Genomic DNA, 17879 nt, shown 5'->3' on the forward strand with positions numbered 1-17879 from the left:
TTCTGACTCGATCCCAACGCCGCTGCCAGCGGCACGACGCCGCAGCCAGCGCCCTTTGGGCATCTCGGGGTATATTTAAAGGACCATGCTCGACAGAGCCAGCAGTCTTAGTTTAGACGTAGAACTACTCATGTCAATTACAACTAAATAAAATCTTATAACGTTTTAAATCAAGTGTTGTGTTTTGTCTCACTGTAAGAATCCCGAGTTTCCCAAGTCCAATCCTTGTATCTAAGGAAGGAAATGGTAAGAATTCCCCTATAAGGGAAATGGAAACTCATAACTTATATATTATATATAAATCGAACTTAGCCGGCTCGAGGTCAATCTTAATATTTAATATTTTTAATATTTTAATATTAAAATTAATATTGTTGCTTACATATTCGTTGTGTATATGCTATGTTAATTATATTATAACCTATATATATATATTATATATATTTTATTAAACATTAAATATATTTATGTACTTAGATGTCTACATTAAGGCTAGTTTTGATTCATTTAGATTGCTAGAAAAAACAAAATAGATTAGCATAGGTCAATCAAATATTTTTTCAATTTGCTTTTCTTACCTGGGCAAATGCTTCAACTTATTCATCATCTTCTTCTTCTGATTCTTCTTCTTCCAACTCAATACAATTGACTTCAGTGTCTTCATCATCCTGAGAATCATATTCCTCTTCTTGGCTTTCTGTTGAAACAGCATTCTTTCCAAGTGTCTTAAAAGATTCGTAAGAATGTTCCTCTAAAAGTTCAAGAACTTCTGCGGGTATTTTCTTCTTCCTATTTGCTTTAGCTCGTGCTTTTAAATTAAGGCTTGAAATAAGTGGGTCAGATGAGTCAAGTACTCTGTTGAATACATTACTTATATTTTCCAACCGGCTGCACTTTCTAGCATGTGATTTTCGATCGTTTTTATAAATTTTATTTCGAGCTTCAGAAGCGTTTTCTCCGAAAACTCCAACCGGAAGTATACAGGTGTCCATTATTTGATGACCATGCACCAAAATTTTGTGTATAGTTGGAGGCATTGGATACCAAAAATATTTGCCTAAATACATGTTAAATGTCTTCTCACATAGATCCTTAAACTTTCTGGAGTTCACTTTATACTCGCAAGAGATAGCAATTAATATTGTATAAAAGTTTTTAAGAATTGCCTTATCAAAACTTAAAATGCTTGAGAAAGTATTAACATTTTCAAAAGCTCTTCGTGCTGTATTGCCATCATTTGTATTCCCACTTCCATTCTAAGACCCATTTCATTCCAAAGCCTTTTTTGGATGTACTGTTTTCGTTGACTTATTTGTTCCTTTTCAGATCCCTTAACACGCCATTTTTTTATTTCTAGTCTGTATGATATTTTCAATACCAACTCCAGAAATCTAATCCATGCATGTAGAGGGCTAATTCCATATTGCAGACTTTTGGAATTAACAGCAAATATTCCTGATTTGAAGTCAAAGGTCTTTAGCACTTGACTTGGCTTTGCTCCACATAATGGGCATACTTGGCATGAATTCGTACCAGTTAACACGTTTAAAACTTTTCCGTCAATTAACGGCATGTGGGGTTTATAATCAACGAGGATTCTTTTTTCTTTGAAAATATACAAATGACTTTGAAGATTTTTTATCTGTTCATCCAAATTAGATTTTTCTTGTAGTATGAGTTCGGTTGTTTCCTTAATAAACTGAAGTTTTAATGGCAACAATCTTACAGATTGTGGAGTAGAATTACGCCAAATGACTTGATTGAACTCATCAACCAATTGTAATGGGATCATCGTTGTAACAAATAGTGAATGGTCTAATCCGATAAGGTCATTTTCCTGAAATTTCTGTTTGTAAATGCCTTGTCCAGTAGAACCATCGAAGCCGTAGCTTAACATCAATGTACAACGTGAAGAATTGGATATTTCAAGAACGTCTTGCTGCATCTCTAGAATACGATCCACTGTGTGGTTTAATAAATTTTGAAACGGGACTTCCACTTTAGTTTCGGAGTACATGATTTCTTCAGGTTTACATTTCAGCTTACTTTCTCTCACTTTTGCGTAAGGTGGATAAATGTCACATCCTTGCTGTTTGTTAAGGGCCTTGATGCTCAGGTATTGCTGTTTAGTCAATCCGTTTTCAATCAGAAAAGCTAATGCTTCATCAACACTTAGTGGCAATGGGTCACGTTTCTCCAGTTTTTTTTTAATCTCACTTAAATTCTCGTTGCTTATGGCTTTTTTCAGAACAAAGGATGTATCTGTCTCTTTTAATTTTTTTGACGAAAGCAATGCGGCATGTATTAAAAGAGGAGTCGATTTGTCGTTCTGTGAAGCAAGTTCAGATGCTAATTTCCGTTTTAAACGAGGACCTGCATCGTTATAGTTTAAATGCTTTTGACCTGCTCTTTCAAGTGTTCTATCACTCGAAGTAACTTTGATACTTGACTCCAGCCAACGTGTGTGCTTTGTTTTAAAGCGTTCCACCATCCGATTGCATTTTGGCAAATTAAATTTGATGAATTTGACGAATTGTTTCACTTTAAGCTTAATTACATTTTGTTGATCCACCGATAGATTTTCCTGACCTATTTGCTGCACAATATAGTTTTGAACAGCGTTTTCTTCGCGACTGTTGCTGTTCCACACTTCCAACAAAATGGAATGGCAGAACTCGTGTGTAACTGCAACATGTCGATTATTTCGAAAAGGGGCAAATATGAGCAGTATTGTCTTTTCAGTATTGGATTAGTCGAAGATTAGTGTACAACCTGTTATTTATACATTTTCCAACCTTTTCTTGCTTCAAAAGTTAGGCCTGACGAAACACACAAACAAGTTTTAGTTTTGATCTACAAATACACAAAGCAACACATTGGACAATTGGACAATAAATAACAAAAACTACAAAATCTACACAAACATCTCATTTTACATACCTTCGTGGATTTTTTCCATGATAAAACTGTTTCACAAATGCAAATACTTTTGTTTTGTTTACTTTGAAAGTCAAAGAAGCTTTCCCGCGTTTTTTTCGATAACCAATGCAACCCTAAAACAGCTGACTTTGAATAAGCGTAAAACATTAAGGGCACTCCCTAAAAATTTTATAAATATATTTTTACACTTATTGGAATGTTTTTAATTAGAAACAAATAAAAAAAATCAGATTTTCCAAAAAAATTTTTTTTAATTTATGCCAAAATTTTGGGAATTTTACCCAATGTGCAGTGTTAGCTAAAGATGGACTAACAAAAAATATTGTTCACGCTATAGCATTAAGAGATTGATATTGTTTTAAGGGATAAATTATAATAATTTAAAAATAATGTTGTGCCTAGCTATTTTTTATATACACTAGAAATAAGTAGAAAATTATTTATATGGCAAAACAACGTTTGCCGGGTTTTCTAGTATATACATATATATATATATATATATAGGTCCTAAGGCATACAATCAGTTTTAAAAATTTTGAAAATGTGTCAAAATTTTGGGACTAAATATCAGAATTCATAAAAAAAAACCGTTAGAGATACGCCCACAAAATTAACAGAACATTATCTCAATACATGACAAACGCTATAAATAAACACAAAAAAAACTTCACACCAACATTAAATAAAAATCGCATGAAATCAGAATTTAAAGTCAAAAATGTATGACTCAAATTGTTTACCGCCACTGTATACAGTGGTTTTTGTTTCTTTTTTCATTGCCCGCACAGAAAAAACAAAAAAGAAAGCAATTACGTAGATTACATTAAAATATTTATTTCATCTATTACTGTTTTTTAGCTATACATGCATATGCATTTAATTTAAGTTTGAATGCAAAAACATTACGTTATTCATATTTTCTGAATTTGTAGTAATTAAATAGCCTCTTTCGGTTATCAAAGTTCTTTTGTTTGAAAATTTTTTTCGGAAGCCGCGCTACTTGCCGGTATACAAAAAATTTTAAAACTTGTTTTGTGCAACAAAGGAAAAATATTTTGATGCATGTCCCACCAAGCCAGTGCATCAAAATTGGTGCTGTATGGCTCATTAATGTTTGAATATCCTTGTATTTCCTGCTCCACCTGGTCTTTATTTTGGTCAATTTGTTGAACCTCTAATCTGCAAATTCGTCGTTTGCTATTATTTCTGTAGTGTTGCAGACATTATGTTTTACAAAACCTCCCATATATTTTTTGGATTCACTTATTACGGTTTCCTTTTCGAACGGGAAAAATTGTAACAACTTATTTGTGGGTGGAAATAAAAATAGGGCTATTTTGCGATAAATTGATCAATAAATTGATTGTGGATTAAATTGGGGAATGCAATGCGGACTTAAGAGCTTGAATAGTTTCAAGATTATTGACATCGGACAGACAGGTTTTTTAAATGTATTCAAATTCGGAATTATTAAATGAATAGTTGGACGCTTGGCTGCCTCCAGTTTTTGAAACAGTTTCAAAAACTTCTAAAACTCGAACGACAGATCCTAAGTGGTTGAGGTCTATACCTTTAATTCTATTTATCTGGTTTTTATTTATTAAGCTTGTTGACACTTCAATTACTGATTTTAGCGGGATTTTTCAAGAATTTCACCAGGTTCTCGCAACTACTGACCATATAGACCAGCTCAGGTACGGCATTAATACCTTTCTCAACAGCGTTGTTTAGGAGATGATTAACGCCTTGGATTTTTTTCACATCGAGAAAAGCTTTAATCATATTTGACCCACGATCAGTGACGATTATAGGATTGTCCACTATGAGATTGCATTCAAAACTTTTTAACATTTCCTCTATTTATACCATACACCCATAGGGTGAAATGGTATATTAAAGTCGCCAAAATGTATGTAACAGGCAGAAGGAAGCATCTCCGACCCCACAAAGTATATATATTCTTGATCAGGATCAACAACCGAGTCGATCTAGCCATGTCCGTCTGTCCGTCCGTCCGTCCGTCTGTCCGTATGAACACCTAGATCTCGGAGACTGTAAGAGCTAGAGCCACCAAATTTGGTATGTAGACTCGTGTAGTATGTAGAGTGATCAAAAAAAAAAAAAACTATTCCAGCTAGAGACACCATATTTGGTATGTATATTCGCTTAGTAAATGCACACAATTTGTATGCATAAAAATTTTTCCACGCCCTTTTCCGCCCCCGTAATTTGAAAAACTTGATTATCTCCCGTATTTTTGTTAATTTGATCAAAATCGGACAAAAAACAGTCGAGTTATGCATATAAACGTTTTTCCATAAGGCCGGAGTTGGCCGTTGACTGGTGGGGGCGCTAGGGTGCTCGTATGATTGAGTGAGCGAGATACTAAGATATGCTTGTAAGAAGCATGTGAAAATGCATTTGTTTAATAAAGTTGAAATATTTGCTTTACTGGTGTATGGTATACCTAAGTCGGCGAGACGACTTACTTACTTCATTTTGAATCAAAGTTATTTACTCGACAACACATTTCTTTCAATGACTTCATCGCCATTAGCCGATTAACGAGTACTCCCTGCTTAACATAATGCACAGTGTAGGACAAATAGGATGCATTCAAAAAGTTATCTCTCCATATGTCGCTAGTGATGGCATATCCAAAAGCTTTATGTTTAACAATTTCCTCTTTTATTGGTCCAAAGTGAGACTTATAGATGGTCGCTATATTTTGAGAAATTGTAGTTGGATATGGTAACAATTTATTTACGTCAACATTGGAACCATAAGTGGCACCAACATTAATTAGAAATTATGCAAATTTCTAGAGACCGGTATCAGCTATAATTTTTAATGGGCGGCAGCTCTGAATAACCATTAGCAACAACAACGCCCTCCTGCTTAGTTTCTGATTTTACATCAATCGAGGAAGCTTTTTGCGTTTCGCAACAATTAATCAAGTAGCATTTATGCTTGGTTAAATTTGACGTACTACCCGCGAACCTGTGAACAAGGTCAACTATTTCCTCTCCAATTTCATTTTTTATTTTTGAGAAAAATTGTCACACTTCGCTTCGACCCCTCTTTTCTAATAAGCTATACATTCCATTTTGCAGCTTCTCCCTTTTGTCCTGTCCAATATTTTCTCTCGAGCGTGTCGCGCACTTAACAACCTGTTGGTATATTTTAATTAGACTATATTAAAGCTGAATAGGTCACACAAAAAACATTTATGAACAGGACATAAAAACAGAGACTCTTAACTAACTATAAAAAATGAGTTATTAATTACAGTACATATAATGTATTTTTGGCCAAAAAAATGAAAAAAAAACATCAAAATACTCTTGGAATTACATACATATGTACATTCTCGTTTGGGATATTTTTTTCTCCTTCCATTTTTTAAAGAAAAGAAATTCACAAAATGTAACGGCGGATACTCGAGTTATCCGAATGCTTTCACTTTTGCCTAATTACTCATTTCGTTTCATTCTCACTCAATCCGCTTAGTATGAGTAATGAAACAATACAATAGTCATACACACTCACCCACTATGAGCCTCTCACTCACTCACTTCAATTCTATTCGAGTGTACTACATTTTAGTTTTATGTGAATGAAACCAAGCATATGACTAGTTGGAACCCAATAACAACAGTATTGCAATCTGAGTTGGTCCCACTGAGCCACCGACCACACCAGTTTAGTCATATAGTAAACACATGTAGTTCAAAAATATACTCAAATAATCAGAATTGGGATTTAAATGCATTCGAATCATAGCAATTCATTGTTTTACTTTCTAACTCATTCAATTCGTTTTGTTTCGTTTGAATGTTGTGCGACTGAGTTTTACTTCATCACACTCATTCACTAGAAGTCGATTTTCAAAGTCATTAAATTCATTTATTTGGTTTTGAATATTGTTAACTCGAATTGATTTTTCTAGCATTTATGCAGCTTATTAATGACTATATTGACTCAGCTTTTTAATGTCTCCTTGACATGAATTGTGACATTTAAAAATTAATACTATGGCCAATCTAAACTAAGATCACTAACCATAGAACACATAGATGGGACAAACTCATGATTTTTTGATTGCAAACGCTAGCCTAGTCATGGAACCCCAGAGAACTTCGGGAAAACCCGAACGCTCGTACTCTCAATGAGAGCGTAAAGTGGGGAGAGGGCCAAGCAGCTACGAAAATAATTTAGTCTAGCACAGACTACAGAACGACGAAGGCAGGCCTATGTCGCTTGTGATTTCGTTCTTTCTATGTATGTGTACACTCGTCGGTACATGCTCGGGCTTCGTAGTGTGTGTGTGACGTGAAGTTGTACAACATCGCATTTCAATAGCTCGCTCGACCAAAATTTGTAATTTTCGTCAAAACAGCGACAATGCGAATGGGATATGCCCCTGTGGAAAGAATATTAGGAAATATTGGCATCATCTACATATGTATCTCGGTGGCTGTGCCGATAGAGTGTTCGCTTGGCGATCGGAATGTCTCTGGTTCGATTCCCAAGTCGAAATCGTCGGCTTAAATATGGTTTTTTTTCTATTTTATAATTTCGTTTTTTTTTTGTGGATTTTTTGTTTCTTTATTTTTTGTTTATTTTTCTTTTTTATTCATTTATTATTTATTTATTTTTTATTTATTTATTTATTAAAAAATAGAAAAAAAAACCATATTGGTCGGTTCTGAAATGGGAATCGAACCAGAGACATTCCGATCGCCAAGCGAACACTCTATCGGTATACCACCGGTATACCAGAACGTCATCGCGAAGATTGGTTTCGATTTGGAGCTTCATTCGACGTTGCTGCATTTTCACCAGGATCAGGAACAGTCTCCTGAAGGGTATTCGGAAGATCGTGGTGCGTTTCTGGCTGGTCTTCTTGTAATTCTGTTGAACAAGAAGCTGGTTGTGGTATTTTAGGAACAAACCAATACTTTGTCGGGTTTTCTTGGGACGTGTTGTATGACATTCGTGGTTTGATTTGGTTGAAATGGCGCTGTAAGTACGACGTACAGCATTCGTCCAATTGGTCGATCGATAGTGCCTTCAATCCACTTTTCTCCCCTCGAGAAATTTCGGGTAAATACCTTTTGATTTGTGCTGTATTTTGTCAGCTCTTGACCGTGAATTAACTCAGCAGGAGATTTACCCTGTGCATAAGGGGTGAATCTGTAAGAAGCAAGATATTTCGTTACTGCTGTTCGTACAAGCAAACCTTCCTGAATATTTTTCTTGACAGAAATTTTAAAAGATTGTACAAATAGGCTGGGTGAAATGGTGCTGTTGTTATATGCTTGATTCCATGGAGTATGCAAAACTCTTTGAATGCTTCAGACGTAAGCTGCGGTCTATTATCGCTGACCATAGTCTTAGGATATCCTTCGATTGCAAACATTGAAGCCAAAGCTGAGATTGTGTTCGCGGTTGTTGCCGATATTATTTGAACAGTAAACGTGAACTGCGAGTATGCGTCTACACAAATCATCCACATGGCATCGAATATTGGGCCAGCGAAGTCGATGTGATTGCTGTAGGCCAACTCTGGTATTGTCGTAATGGCGCTGGATTGTTTCTTTTGCAGATGTTGCATGACTGAGCTAGATTTTGTATGTCTTCATCAATGGCAGACCACCAAACATGTTTCCTTGCAATTTGCTTCACGCGAACAATGCCCCAATGTCCTTCATGTAATAGTTTAAGGACTTTTGGACGCAGACTGGTTGGAATCACCATCCGATTTGCATCTGACGGTAAACATAGTAAGTGATCATTAATTGTTAAAGCAAACTTACGATTAAAGTATGGCAATAAATCTTCGTTGCCACTTTCTAACTTTTCTGGCCATCCTACTGAAACGTTGTGCAGGACTTGTTTGAGGATTTTATCGTTATTCAAAACGATCAACCGGTGGATCAACCGGTGGATCAACCGGTGGATTGATTTCCCAAATAATCTTATGCAAGAGAAAGATAGAGAAAACAAAGCAGCGATCAATTTTTATGCCCTTGCAAAAAGGGTATATTAATTTTGGTCACAGTCATCGTCTAGAACTCCGCGAGAACAGACGTCATCGGTGATAAGCTCGTCGCGATCAAACTATCACTCGTTTACATCCCACTTTCTTTTTTGTCCTGTTTCTATTCGACCATCAAGTAGTGAGCTGAATCTTTTTCATTTGCGAATAAAAGAAAAAACAGCAAAACCATGGCCCCAGGACCACCCATAGGTAGGGAAAACATATTTTCCTTACTAAGTGATAGCCCAAAAACTAAAAAGAAAAGACAATTTCAAAAAACACCAATCGAGTTTCCAGATCTGCCAGAAGTCACAGCACAAAATCCTAAATACATCATCTTAGCAGCTAAAGACGCACTCAAACCCATATCAGAATACTCCTGCTTTGCAGTACATAGAGCAATTCAACTAATCAGCAAAGACATTATCTCCATATCTACCTTACGCGACGGAAACCTTCTCATGCTTGTCAAAAACAAAGAGGTGGCCGAAAAGTTCTTGAAAGCAAACGAACTTCCCGGTATATGCAAAATTACCTGTAAACTGCACGAATCACTAAACAGCATCAAAGGTACCATTTATGTACCCTTCCTCAACAATGTATCAGAAAATGAAATCGTACAAGAATTAAAATCTCAGCACGTAACCTCAGTATACAAATTCAATCGAATGACTGACGGCACACCGAAACCCTCAGGTGTTGTCTTGTTAACCTTCGACTTGTACACACTCCCTAACAAACTTGCAATTTCTTGGAACACTGTAAAAGTACGCGAATATATTCCAAGTCCGATGCGCTGCAAAACCTGTCAGCTATTGGGTCATACGGTATTACTCCCCCTCCCCCACACTCCAACAACGAACTGACGTTCACAAAAACCAAAGCGAATACACCAAAAAAGAAACACAACCGACCACAAGTAAAAACAATACAATAATCACATCTCCGGCTTTTAACTTGCCTTCTCCAACAATTACAACTTCCAGTGATCCAAATACCAGTGAATCAGACGACTCTATGGAAGATTTGACTCTTAGTTAAGTCTCTCCCTTTTGTCTCTCTTTCCGCATACATATAACTTCTTTTCCCTTTCCTATTTCAATGACCCTTAAAATACTACAATGGAATATGAATGGATATGTAAATAATTATTAACAACTCATCTTACTTATCAAAGACACGGACCCAGATATTATATGTATTCAAGAGTCTCACATTCCACACAATCAAAGTAATGTTATAGTTCCTAAGACATACAATGGCTATTTTAAAAATCTTCACTCTATAACAACAAACAAACAAGGTGTTGGCTTCTTAATCAAACGTCACATTCCACATGAACATATGCCACTGGCATCTAACGTTTTAGGAGATGCACTTCAACTAAATTTAAACACAAAAATTACGATAATTAACACCTACATACTGCCAAACCAAGACTTTACAGTAAATGACCTACTTCTCCCAATATCCAATTTTAATACTCCTATATTGCTATGCGGGGACTTTAATTCACGTAGTACACTATGGGGATCCTCAACAACCAACTCCCGAGGAAAAAGAATCGAAAAGCTCATCGAAAGAGCTGATCTTGTTCTGCTTAACGACGGCTCAGCTACGCACTTCTCAACACACAACTCCTTCACTTGCGTTGATCTTACAACAGTCTAATCGTCAATCGTCAACCGATGCCACTGGAAAATCGACAATTATTTACATGGAAGCGATCATTTCCCGATTACCACTACCATAATTACACAATTTAAAACCGAGAAAGTCACACATATTCCTAAATATAAAACAGACATTGCTAACTGGACGAAATTTCAAAAAGAGCTATCAACTAATATAAAAAACTTTAGATATTGCAACATTCACCAAGGTGTTTCCAAATTAACCAAAGCGATTCACCCAGCAGCAAATATAGCCATACCACAAACCAAAGGAATACCACAGAAAAAGAACGTAGCTTGGTGGAGTACGACACTAAACCAACTCCGCGAGAATAAACAATCCCAATGGATAATATTTAGACGCAACATGAGTCCTACTACTCACTCAAAAGATCAAAACTTTTCGTCAGAGTATATTTCCAATAAAACCGCACTTCTTGCCATTAACTACCAGCCAGACAATGTTGCACCAACAGCAAAACATCTTGAAGCCGATATAACCTTTCTCGAATTTGAAGCAGCACTAACACAGACAAAAGGCAAAACACCAGGTTTTGATCGTATATCCTACCCTATGCTGAAAAACCTGACAACTGATACAAAACATAAGGTAGTTGGACTCTACAAACAAATTTTAATTCAAGGAAAATACCCACATGTGTGGACCAGAGCGGTGGTTGTTCCCATCCCCAAACCACATAAGCCCAACCACGACATAAACAGCTTTAGACCAATATCTCTTCTACCATGTATGAGCAAATTATTCGAAAAAATTTTAGCCCGCCGACTGATGTGGTTCATAACCAGTAGCAATCTAATTTCACACAACCAATCGGCTTTTAAGCGGAAACACGGGACCGTGGACGCCTTGTTACAAATACATCATTTCGTGTCAGATGCTCTTTCCTCGCGTAATCACGTCACGATTCTAGCGACTGATTTCGAAAAAGCATTTGATCGCGTAGGGGTACACACAATTCTACACCAACTAATGCTCTGGAGGGTTGGACCTAGGATCTTTAGTGTAGTAAAGGCCTTTATGGCCCACCGGTCATTCCGAGTGCGAGTAAACAACACTCTATCAAAACCACATCGGCTATTTAACGGCATCTCACAAGGTTCCCCACTTTCAGTAATTCTGTTCATAATAGCATTTGATAAACTAAACTCAATTGTACTACAACATAAAAATCTACATATATCTATGTATGCTGACGATGCAATAATCTACACGAAACTAAAAGACGCAAACACTGTAACAAACACATTTCTAAAAGTCCTACAAGATATCAAGAACTGGGGGAACTCTTCAGATGCCTTGCTGTTAATAGAAAAATGCAAAGTACTTCACATTTGTCGTAAACATCACTGCCCAGCTCACAACTTATCGTTTAATAACATAAATATAGAAACTGTAGAACAATTAAGAATATTTGGAATAATATTTGATAGAAAATTAAAGTTTAGGCAACACTGTACAGCTTTAAGAAATAATTTAGAAGCTAGACTAAACACAATTATATTTCTTTGTTCAAAATTCTCCTACATACACGTAAACGTCCTAATTAATATTACCAGAGCAATAATTCTCTCCAAGTTGGATTACGGTCTTCCAATCTATGGATGGAGTGCGAACGCGAACTTAAGACAAGTTCAAGTTCCTTACCATTGCGCTGTCCGACGAAGTATCAATGCATTTCCTACATCGCCGATCAAATGTATCCTAGCGGAGGCAGGACTTCCATCGATTAAAGACAGATTGTACGAAACCACCGCAAAACTTATTCCAAAACTATGCACAACATCAAACGTACTGCTAAACAAAAATTGGGTAAACGCAAGCAAGGCCAAAAGGAAATACAAAGTCCTATCCACCATACGTCGGTGCGCCATTATACTAAAAGAAATAAAAATTGAACTACCGATTTACTCAAACGGAAAAGCCCCTGCTCCGCCATGGTTACTTCAGAATTATCTATTAATCCACCGCTGCAAACGCACAAAAAAGAAATTACACAAAGCGTTATATACAGAAAACTATTCCTGGAAGAAAGCGAGAAACTAAGCGACTGGAGCTGGTTGTTTACGGATGCCACCAAATCCGTAGCCGGGACTGCTTTTGTAGTCGACAAAAAAAATCCCTAATCTCAGGAGGTTTACTGCCCGAATACTATACCATATTCACCGCCGAGGCCCTAGCTATCCTAAATGCTTGTATATTCGCCCTAAACAATAAAGGGAAATTCGTAATTTTCTTCGACAGCCTAACAGCGATTTCTGCAGTAAAAAATCTAAACTGCCATAACCACCTTATAAAAGAAATTAGGAGTATTTGCACCAAGAAAATCATTATCCTTTTTTGGGTCCCCAGCCATCAAGGAATAATAGGAAACGAAAATGCTGACGCAGCAGCAGATGCAGCAACTCGATCCCCACACTTTTTATGCACACCCCCCGCTGAAAAAGACTACAAGCAGTACATATCGCAACTTATAAAAAATAAAAAAGATGCAGACTGGACAACCTTTGACCACCAATATACACACTTCAACGCGACAGGATTAACAGCTATATATCCAGCAAACACGCCCAAACATAGATGGTCGTCCTTCATACGCCTCCGAATCGGACACACCGCAATGACTCACGAACATCTCCTTTCCAACGAACCTCCCAAACGATGCACTTGCGGTGACAGACTCACCACCAGACACATCTTAGATCACTGCCAAGACTTGGCAAGAATCAGAAGAATGATATTTAATCAACAACAACCAACAATTTTCCTAAAAACAGTCAACGAAAGCAACATTAATATCATTTACAAATTTGTAAAACAAGCTAGAATTATAAAACAAATTTAAAATAGGCTAGCAAACAGAAACTATAAAAAAAAATAGGCGTCGAAGGCCATAGCAGCTAGTACGCTCTAAACTATATTAGACATAACATTTCAAATTGTTATCTAATTATAATAAAAAAAAGAAAAAAAAAAAAAAAAAAAAAAATTTGGTCAGAAGTGTGCAACGCATAGAAGGAAGCATCTCCGACCATGTAAAGTATATATATTCTTGATCAGCACGACGAGACGAGATCAAATAGCCATGTCCGTCCGTCCGTCCGTCCGTCTGGATCAACGCAAACTTCTCCTAGACCGTTGGAGCTACAGAGCTGAAATTTTGCATGTAGGCTTGTATATATTGCAGGCGTTGTATATCTCGGATTCAGCCGGATCGGATCACTATATCATATGATATATAGCTCCCATACAAATGGCAAAGTCACGAACAGTGACTTTTCTTAATAACTTCGTTTTTGAGCTATTGTCATGAAATTTAATATTGTTGAGTTAATTACACATTTAAACGACTGTGCAATATTTGATCAAGATCGGGTGACTATATCATATAGCTCCCATAGGAACGATCTTTCGAAAACAGTGACTTTTGTCAATAACTTCGTTACTTTTGACGCGATTGCTTTCAAATTAATATTTCTTAGTTTAATGTATCTGTTAATGACTGTGCCGAATTTGATAAAGATCGGGTTACTATATCATATAGCTCCCATATGAGCGATAGGTCGAAAACAGTGATTTTTATCAATATCTTAGTTTTTTCGTATGCTAAGATTGTTGGCCGTTCTTTCGCAAACATTAGCCTTTTTAGCTTGAACGTTTTTCCACTTTGATGGCTATAGGTAAGGAAAGAGTTACCATAAAAGTTGCAAGGGTATACAACTTTGACGCGGTCGAAGTTAGCCCCGGCCCTCTGGTTTTATGTGTGTTTTCTCAACAAAGCGACATAGATCTGCTTGCTTCGAAATGCTGAGGGAAACTAAATCAACTCTCATCCTCTGTGTGAGGACTTCGGCAGCCGTTCGGTTACACGCATACGAGGTGCCGAACGTGTTCGTCCCCCGGGGGATATGAGTGCAGGGCTCTGCTTTAGAAGTTGCTCAAGGTATCTCTGGAAGATTGCCGGTGCGCTGGCAATTCCATACGGAAGGCTCTGATATTGAAATAGGTCCAATGGCGTGTTGACGACCATGAATTGCTTGGTTCCATCTGAAGATAGGCGTCTTTTAGGTCTATTTTGCTGAATTGCTTACCATGATGAATTATGTGAAATAGGGACTCTTTTGTTGGTAATGGATACTGCTCTATGTCGATTTGTGCGTTAACTGCTTGCTTAAAGTCACCACAAATCCGAATGGCTCCACCTGGCTTAGGTGCTAACACAATGGGGTATGTCCAGTTGCTAAATTGGATCGGTTTCCAGATATTGGCTTCCGTGAGACGATTTGCTTCGGCTTTGAAGTGTTCCAATTGAGCAACTGGAATTTGACGGCTTTTGCAAAATTTGGGTGTTGCTGTAGATTTGAAAAATACGCTAACTTTGAAATTTTTTATGGTACCCATGGCAGGCTCGAACACTGACTTATATTTGCAGCAAAGATCGTTAATATTTGGACAATGTCGAATCCAAATTTTTTAAATAAATCTGTTCCGAAAAGATTGGCTTCGTCTCTTTTACTAGTAACAATGATTACAATATTTTCGACTTTTTCTCCACACTTTGCGACAGTGTGCAATTCGCTTAGTATTGGTATTGGAATGTGTGTATATGCGAAAAATTCTCTGGAACATTCTTGCAATTTCGGTTTATTCAGTAATAAATATGTTTCAAAATTTATCACTGAAGCTGTTGACCCTAAGTCCATTTGAAAAGTAATAACATGATTCAATATGTTGACACCAATTAGCTTTTTACGATTTCCGTTTTTAACTTGACCTGTTATAGTGTTCACTTCTTCTATTAAATTTGCTTCTTCTCTTTTTTGTGTCTGCGAATTATTTTTGTCTTGCTTTGACATACACACGACAGATATATAGCCTTTTCTACGACATTTGTAACATACGTCGCGACGTCACGATTCTTGCATCTCTCTCTAGTGTGAGACGTTCCACACACAGAACACGACTTCCACGAGTTTTTGCACTGTTTCTCTTTGTTTGGTTTATTCTGATACATTTTGAATGTATGGATCGCGTTAAGTCGAACTTGACTCTCTTTCTTGTCTTTAAGGGTTGCAACGGTTTTTGTCGTTGTCTCATGGGTCTCCGCAACCATGAGCGCATCTTCAAGAGTCGGCTGGTGCTTTTGAAGAGCAGCTGCCCGTACTGCATCATACGGGGTATGTACGATGATCTGATCCCGGATCATTTTATCTACGTAGTTGGACAAACAACCTTGTGCAGAACACACAAATTGACATTATGGAAAAATAAAGTCTCTATTGTTATATATATATATACTCAACACAAATGCAAAATAATAAGACACTTTGAATTTAGTTTTCACAATCAATTTATTTTGCAGAACTTCACGCACTCGCAGTCATAACTGAACTAAAAACTCAAACGTATACTGATGCTCACACAAGCGATAAAATAGAAAAGAGAGCATTTTCGGTAAAGTCCCGTTTTCAATATCGAACTTAAATATATACATACGTGTACATGTGACTTTTGCTTGTACATATGTATGTACTTTTTCAACACGCCACCTCAAAAGTTACATTGACAAATTTTAAAAATATGAATATATTCACTGACGAGCTTGTGCGATTGGTTTTTTTTTTTTTTTTTTATATATATATATTTTTGAAGCGAAAACTTCTTTAGAATCGTTGGGAGTGATTTCAGACTCGATGAAACGAAAAAGCGACACTAAACAGAGACACATATAGATCTTATAGTATTTAGCCTGCGAGAGAATGAGATGCAAATATATAAAAAGCATTATAAATAAAAAGCATTATGAAAAACTTCGACCAAGCTGGGAGTCGAACCCCGGCCGCCTAACAACAGAGCCACGTCGACACTTTGTAAATTGCCGTCGAGTTCTGTAGTTAGTGTGCTCGCTGCGAGAGAATGAGATGCAAATATATAAAAAGCATTATGAATAAAAAGCATTATAAAAAAAACTTCGACCAAGCTGGGAGTCGAACCCCGATCGGCCGCCCGATCGCCAAGCGAGCACACTAATAACAGAGCCACGTCGACACTTTCTAAATTGCCGTCCCCATAAAGTATATAAATTCTTGATCAGCATGAGAAGCTGAGTTGATATAGCCATGTCCGCAAAATGTTTTCTTCTAGACCTATATGATATAGTGGTCCGATCCTAAAGATTTTCATACTTTATCTTACCCGGGTAATAAAAAACCCCAAAAAAAGATTTCATCCCGATAGCTCTTAAGACGGCTGAGTAAAACGCATACGCACAGACGGACGGACAGATGGACATGGCTATATCAACTCAGCTTCTCAGGTCGTAAACGCCTCCTTCTGTGCGTTACGAACATCTGACCAATTTTACAATACCCTCTGCAAGGGTATAAAAAGTAAATAAAAATGTATCACAAAATATATAATGAATGAATGCACAGCAACTAGAATCACTGTCTGTTCAGCTCTCTAAAGTGGGAGAAATATGTGCATGCGAAACCAGATTGAGAAATGGAAAAACAGTTTTAATTGTGGCAATTTATATTTCACCGAATCAATCAATAAATAGCATAAAAATTTAATAAAGTATACACCAGAAGTATCGCGGATACTTAGAAAATATTACGATAAAGTTCCAATGATTTTAAGTGGCGATTTTAACGTAAATTTTGCATTGGACACAGCGGTTCCTTTAATTGACTTTCTCAATACAACATTCAGTTAAAAAATGTGTAACAATCGCACTGAATCAACAACACGATGAAAAACAACAATTGACGCGGTATTTCAAAGATATGTTGACAACATCGAAACCAAAGCATTTGTATCATATTTTAGCTATCATAAGCCACTCGTATCATTTGTTGAAATTGAAAACATTGAGGATGAATAATAATAACATGAAGAAAATAAAACATGACCTTTATAGCAATATTATAATGAACCCATAATTATCCCGCTCCTAATGCTGCTTTCGTCTCATTCTCTCTCAGTTTGTGTTACGGAAGGTTTCACTTCTATCGTGTCTAACCGTTAGACGCACTTTTTTTTATTTTTTTTATTTCTGCGGATAACAATTTGATCCAGCATTCGCTCATGGGATTAAGGAAACCCAGTAAAACTTAATCCAGATCAATTAAAATAAATAGTTAACGTGATTCATTTTCATTTAACAAAAAACATAAAGAAATTAATATAATAATTCAGCTTT

The 17879-nt window shown here is 36.6% G+C and overlaps 1 protein-coding gene across 1 annotated transcript in view; it reads right to left on the reverse strand.

The window, feature by feature from the left end:
- Nucleotides 1-596: 596 nt before the first annotated feature.
- The window catches only part of LOC124460909, a 38490-nt gene continuing 21207 nt past the window's right edge, over nucleotides 597-17879 (reverse strand). Inside the window, exons 5-6 of the mRNA XM_047012509.1 lie at nucleotides 7720-7854; nucleotides 597-725 (exon numbers count right to left, since the gene is read on the reverse strand). Of these exons, the coding sequence (XP_046868465.1) occupies nucleotides 597-725; nucleotides 7720-7854 (264 nt within the window). The remainder of the gene's footprint in view (nucleotides 726-7719; nucleotides 7855-17879) is intronic.

Source organism: Drosophila willistoni, unplaced genomic scaffold (assembly GCF_018902025.1).
Source record: "Drosophila willistoni isolate 14030-0811.24 unplaced genomic scaffold, UCI_dwil_1.1 Seg151, whole genome shotgun sequence".
NCBI classification, from domain to species: domain Eukaryota; kingdom Metazoa; phylum Arthropoda; class Insecta; order Diptera; family Drosophilidae; genus Drosophila; species Drosophila willistoni.